The sequence below is a fragment of the Pteropus alecto genome, unplaced genomic scaffold, assembly GCF_000325575.1.
Source record: "Pteropus alecto unplaced genomic scaffold, ASM32557v1 scaffold190, whole genome shotgun sequence".
Classification (NCBI taxonomy): Eukaryota; Metazoa; Chordata; class Mammalia; order Chiroptera; family Pteropodidae; genus Pteropus; species Pteropus alecto.
This window is the reverse complement of record NW_006430462.1, coordinates 298,300-304,806: the sequence shown is the minus strand read 5'-3', so window position 1 is coordinate 304,806 and position 6,507 is coordinate 298,300. Positions and strand designations below refer to the sequence as shown.

Below are 6,507 nucleotides of genomic sequence, written 5' to 3'. Positions count from 1 at the left end.
ACTAAGAAAGTTGGGCCCCGCCCCAGAGGTCTCAAAAACAAAACGGTCTGGGTAGAGGCCCCCGCGTTCCCATCTTTTAGGATTCCCTGGGTTACTCCCAGCGACAACCAAAGTTTCAACCACTTGTACAGAGCTCTCTCTTTTATGAAAAAAGGAGGCAAAAACAAGAACATGCATTCATATTGGCTCGTATTTTTAGAAAGAAACTCTAAAAGAATTTGGACAAAAAGAATGTAAGTAGGGAAGATGGAGAATGAGAGGTGAGGGAAATTTTTACTCTGTATCTCTAAGTATTTTTAGAGCCATGTGAAAACGTTCTCTCTTCTGAAACTAAAATAAGTAATTTCATGCAATGAAATACGATAACGGGGCCTAGGACAAAGTTTTGATGTCTGTTAGGTGAACAAGAGAAAACGAAGAGAGAGGAAGGGAGCAAGGGGCTGCTTTAGTTACCATTCGGGGTCCATGAGCAGAACTGGCTGTGAATCAAGAAATCCTCACTCAAGGAAGCAGAGAGGCATCGAGATGTTCACTGACGCCCTGCTTCTAACCCCCAAACTCGAACCAACCTAAATATCCACCAACAGAAGTCCAGATTTTAAAAAAAAAAAAAAAGCTGAGGCTTTTTTTCACATAACAAAATACTTTGCAGCCGTTCAAAATAACAAGGGGATTATGTACACTGTTTTTTTTTGTTTGTTTGTTTTTTGTTTTTGTTTTTGTTTTTGCTTTTTACTGTTAAGTTAAAAAAGCAAGTTGTAAGATTTTCTGTAAAATATTGCCATGTCTCATAAAACAGGACGGACTTACCTGTATCTCTATCTGTCTAGACCAGGGTTCCTCAGCCTTGGAGCTACATGCACTTGGGGCGGGATGATTTCTGGCTGTCCTGCGCATTGCAGGATATAGAGTAAACATCCCTGGCCTCTAGCCACTCGATGCCAGGAGCACACTCTTCCCCCAGGTTGTGACAACAATGTCTGAAACTTTGCCAAATGGGGCCTTGAGGGCAAACTGCCTGAGGCAGCAGTCCTCAACCTTTTTGGCACCAGGGATGGTGCTCCTATGAGAATCTAAGACCTGATGACCTGAGGTGGAGCTGAGGCGGTGATGCTAGCGCTGGGGAGCGGCTGCAAATACAGATGAATCTTTGATCGCTGCCACTCACCACGGCCTGGCTCCTAATGGGCCACCATGGACCAGTACCGACCGGTCCAGGCCTGGGGGTTGGGGACCCCTGCCCCAGTTTATGCACCAGACTCATCATTTGGGGAAGATTTTCTTTCTAAACCATATGTTTCTATAATATTTTAAATTTACACAAGCATTCACTACCTTTTACTATAAGGAAAATATAACAACATGTATAAATAAATACATATGATTGAAAAGCAACTCTGTAGTATAGGAGAATACCAAAAGTTATCAAAAACTGTAACACCTGGTGGATGAAAAATGGAAGGGATTCAAGGGGGTCACTTTTTTATGCACTCTTGTAAGGTTTGAATTTCAACAACCAACATTTTCTACTCCTGTATTGCTTTTGTTTGATTGTTCGTTTGTTTGTTTGTTTTAAGATGAAGAAGCATAGATGTTTGAGAGAAGAGAAACGGGTAGCTGGTCCAAGTCTCCCAACTCTTAGTAAAGAAACAGATCCCCTGACAACAGCAGTGCGGGGGCCTGTGCGCCCCAGGCAGGCAGGCGTCCAAGGCCCGGCTGGGGCCCCCTCCGCAACACCCTGACTCCCCCACTGCCGCAGGGCCCCTGAGCCAGACGCTGGCAAACAGCTTAAGTGTCACATTTCCAGGGCCTCTTCCCTCTCCCATGTTCCCACAACAACAGCCTAGAGGTGGGGAGAGTTGAAAGCACATGGGCAAAAACCACTGGCTGACCCTACGCTCACACCTACTGGGTGTCCAGCCCGTGCTGGGTGCTTTATCTCTATTCAGCCTCGGAAGGATTGCTTTGAAGCAGGGATCCCTGTTAACTCTGATGGCGAAACGGAGACTCAGGGAGGCCAAGTGACTGCTTTACACACCCCTGGTAAGTGGCCAAGTGGAGACTTAAACGCAAGTCTGAATGTGGAGATGGGAAGAAATAAAGGTTCAAAGCCAGAATCCAAACTTACCCACCCTTAACCTTGGGCGAATCTTCACCTTATGATCTCTATGGGTATGACCCAATTGTTTCATTTCCACAACATTCCTTTCCAGGTTGAACCCCTACTCTCTTTTTACAGATGAAGAAACTGAGGCTCAGGCCCTCGGTCAAAGGGTTTGCCTTTAATCACTCCCTCTGTAAGTGGCAGGTAAGGATTCGGGCCCTAGTGTGCTGATGCCACATGATATGGGTGGGTAGGTTGGGGGGCACTAAATCAGTTTCCAAACTGCCCCCCCCCAGAGCATGCAATTTGTTGTCCCATCTCCAAACCTTTGCATGTGCTATGCTCCTGCCAAGAACACCCCACCTCCCTAACCAGCCCATCCAAGTTCATATCCATTCCTCAAGGGGTGGGCGCGAGCCAGCACCTCCTCTAGGATGCCTTCCTGGGCCTCATGTCCAGAGTCTCACTCTGCACGATATCATTTCCTAACCATGGGTCACTGTGTCCTTTCTCCCCACAGAGATCAAATGCTTCCTGAGGGTGGCTTCGTGCCTCAGATTTCTTTCCCACCTTCCTGGTTTCTCATTTGCCACCAGGTGGCCTACTTGAAAGCTTGAGTACCAGGCTAGACCCGGGGGTCAAAGACTGGCTTTGCTACTTGGTGCTGTGTGACCCGGGACAATCTCTCTGAGCCTCGGTTTTTTTCCAATCTCTACAAGATGATCATAACCGCAGCATATGTTACGGGCGCCCTGCCCAGCCCTCGAGTACAAGCCAATGGCAATGGTGCTCTGCTTTGTGACATTTTTCTCTCCACCCTCGAGCATGGCACCAGCCAGGATTTCGAGTCTGAATGTGAATAGCCCCAGAAACAGCCTCAGGCAAGGACAGAAGTGAATGGGAAAATAAATACTCTGGGTTCCTGGCCCCTTGGACAGGAAAACTCAGAGGTGTCCGCTGCTTCTTCCCAGAAGCCTCCGGTGACAATGAGCTTCAGTTGCCCAGAGTGGCACCTTCATCACCTGCCTTCTTTCCTCCGCCTCACTTCACTCCCCCATTAGTTCCCCCGGGGATCACCTCCCAAAACAACTCCATTGAGGGGTCTGCTCGTTTGGGAACCCAACCCACAAAAGAGGGACCGTCACGAGGCTCACATTCAGACGGCTCACGCGCACATTCGACAAATATTTCTTGAATGTTCACAAAATGTCAAGCAGGAGGCTGAATGCCGGCCGAGATAGAGTAATGAACTTGATACGACACACTAGACTACAGGTATCAATAGATGATACCTATTATTATCATCATTCTAGGCCAGAGGTTTCAAACCGGTGGCCCACAGGCTAAAAGGAGCCAGCAGACAGATTTTTTTTTTTCAGACTGAACAGCATTTTTTAATAAGCGGCCCTCATGTCACCATGAGGAGATTACACATGAAAATCTAGATTTTTTTTTTCAGATTCTCTTGACATATCAGATCTACCACCATTCCTACTTGTCAAGAACCAAAAGGAACTGAGTAGCAGTTGCCCCTTCAGATAAGGCATGAGCTCGCCATCTGCCACAATCGCCACCATTCCCTAGAGTCTCACACCCAGCCCGAATCTACTCATTTACATACCCACCTGGCCCACGCAGGTTCTGAGTTTGATACCCCTGCCCTACATGTTTAACCAACGTTTGACAAAGGGCCTTCATACTCACCTTTTGCCTGTCTCGGGTCCCCGAGTCCCGCCGACAGTGCCCCATTTTGGTCTCCTTGGCCTCCAAACTCTCCCCGGGGAGGCTGAGCCTCCCTTTGCGCTGCTCTCGCCTCCTCTCTCTGGCTTCCTGCATGATGAATAGGCCCTCTCGGACTTTGGCAGGAGGGCCCTTCTCCGAATAGGCCCTCTTGACATCCAGGGGTGACCTTCCACAGTCTGGTGGGTGGTCACCCCACGGGGCCACACGGCCCTCCTCTCCCCTCACAATGGATTTCCTTGGGGTCCCTTTCTTCTGGTCAGCTGGGGACGATTTGGGTGACACACTGGCTCCACTGTCCGGATCCTCATAGGAAGTGGACCTTGACTTGGCTGGATAATTCTGACACTTTGCACTGTGATGTTTACTAGCAACAGCCTTTGTTTCATCCTCATCGATTCCTGAGATCTTCTTCCTGGGACCCCCAGAGCCAGAAGAGGGGCCCCCTGGATATTTTTCAGAAGGCGCCGAGTGTGGCAGAGCCCACAGAGGAGAGCTGAGTTTGGTGTTTGTGGCTGTCTCTGGAGTCTCTGCTGGCTGCTTGCCTGAGCTGGGACTAGAACCGTGGTTTGTCTCAGCAAAACTGGCTTGTTTCCGGATACCCTCAGCTTCAGGCCCTTCCTTCAGGCTCCGCCTTCTGCATTCCATCCCGCCTTGCTGGCCTGGCCTCTCCTGAGACAAGCTGCTGGTCTCTACAGGTGGACCCTCCATCTGCTCCTGAGCCTCCTGCTTCCTGTACTCAGCCATCAGGGCATCGATGTCAAGAACGCTGGATCTGTAGCCATCTTTGATTTTACCTGGGACCATCTCACTGACCACCTCAGTCGTCCTTCTGACAACGAGATCGCTGGCTTTTGGGCGACTTTTGAAGGCCGGGGTCGTCTGGGGAGCGCTACTGGGGGATGTCTTGTTCCCACTGTCCTTCCAGTCATTCTGAAAACCAGGGGCATCTTCTGGTCGTTGATGAATCCGCACAGTGTCGGCATCGATGATTCTTTCAGTAGAAAGATCCAGAGTCCTGTCCCCAGGAGACGAGGGAACGTCTGTTGGCTTCAGAGTTTTAGGAAAGCTTGTGTGGTCACGCTCTCTGCCCCGAGGCCAGTTCTTAGTGCCTGTGGTCTCTGGTAGCTCTTCAGGGTTAACGGAAACCAAGGTAGATGTTAAAAGATGAGGAGATGGAGGTGGAGTTATTTTTCTAGAATGTTCTGTCAAGCTTTGGGACCCTGACCTAACAACGCTCTTTGCTTTTTGAGTGTCAGGAATCTGATATGTCACTGCAAAAAATGTTGCCTTGGGTTCCACGGGTGACCCTTGCTTCGCTGCTGGAAGAGCTGGGTCCTGGGAAACACCTGGACTCCCTTCGTGGTCCTCCACCCTCCTGTGGGACAGCGGAGGTGTCCTTAAGGCACCGGTGGTGGGGCTCAGGAAATCTGTGCACCTCTGTTCCACCTTTGAAGAGTGTTCTGGAGACAGGAACCTGAACTCATCAAACTTCACGTCATGGGGTAAAGTCCGCCGCCTCCACCTCTCGAATCTCTGGTCCGTGGGGCTCACCCTCCGCATCCTAGCTTCGGGCTCCGGTGCCTGGGCTGGCCTTGGTGCGCCCTCACCAGCTGTCACCACCAGGGGCCCTTTCTGCACAAGTCCATCGGCACGTGGCCGTGCTCGGCAGTCAGAGGGCTCGTCCTTAGCCCTAGGAGGGTCTAGAGGGCAGCCCCCGGGGGGACCTCTTTCTTTTTTTTTTAGCCTCCTGGCTTGTTTCTGGTGCCTTCAGGGCCCTGGTGCTGGGCCTCCCTGACAGCAGCCTGGACGGTCCTCACACAGGTGCCCTCAGGGCCGCAGGGCCTGGCTGACCACTCGCTGGTAACCTCAGGACTCACTTCTGAGTCTTTCTCGTCACTGACCACCATTGTGGCTTTATGCCAGTTCCCAGTAGTCCCACCTGTCCACCTGGGTGACAGGCAATTGCCCCCAAAAATGTCTTTTGGCTCTCGGAAGTCAGGATTGGGCCCGCTGACTTCCTGCGTCCCTCGAGCTTCCCAAATCAAACTGGCCCTTTGAACGGACCCTGCCTGACCGTCCGGCCTGCACTCCAGGTCAGCAGAGGTGACCTCAAGGGATAGCTGACTCCCCTTCAACGAGAGTCGGGACCTGCCACTTCGGAGCGTCACAGCTTTTTCCTCGGGTGCCGTGGGGACAGCCTGGCTGTGCACGCGCTCCCCCACAGCATGCATGATGTCATACTTGGGCTCAACCCTCTGAGGCCCGGGAGGGTTTTCTGAGCACTTAAGGAAGGGGTTATTACTGCGTTTTTCGCCTAGAGGGCGTTTTTCCAGGAGAGGTGTGTGATACTGTTTGGGGTCAACATTCAAGAAGGGAGTCAACCCCAATTTCTCTGTGTCAAGGTTTTCAGACCCCCTGGAGGTTTCTTTCCTGAAGATCGTCTTTTCTGGCGGGTCCTTCCCCAGCCACCAGCCTCTCTCAGGCCTGGGTCTGGGCTCTGAGACGTGGGTCATATCACTGGGGCATGTGGCTGAGCGACAGCGTCCTGACTGGTCAGCCACAGTGTGCCTCTCCACGTGATGCTCAAACACTGTGGCCCTCACGGTCTGGAAGCCTGCATCGTCTTCTGGGGTGCTATCGGCAGAGCTCAGGGCTCCCAC

At 51.3% G+C, this 6,507-nt stretch overlaps 1 protein-coding gene across 1 annotated transcript in view; it reads right to left on the bottom strand.

Annotated features, from left to right (window-relative positions):
- KIAA1671 (KIAA1671 ortholog) overlaps positions 1–6,507 on the bottom strand; it is a 144,155-nt gene that overhangs the window by 130,570 nt on the left and 7,078 nt on the right. Inside the window, 2 exon segments of the mRNA XM_006904958.3 lie at positions 3,809–5,590; positions 5,593–6,507. The exon segment at positions 5,593–6,507 is cut by the window's right edge and continues 29 nt beyond it. Of these exon segments, the coding sequence (XP_006905020.2) occupies positions 3,809–5,590; positions 5,593–6,507 (2,697 nt within the window).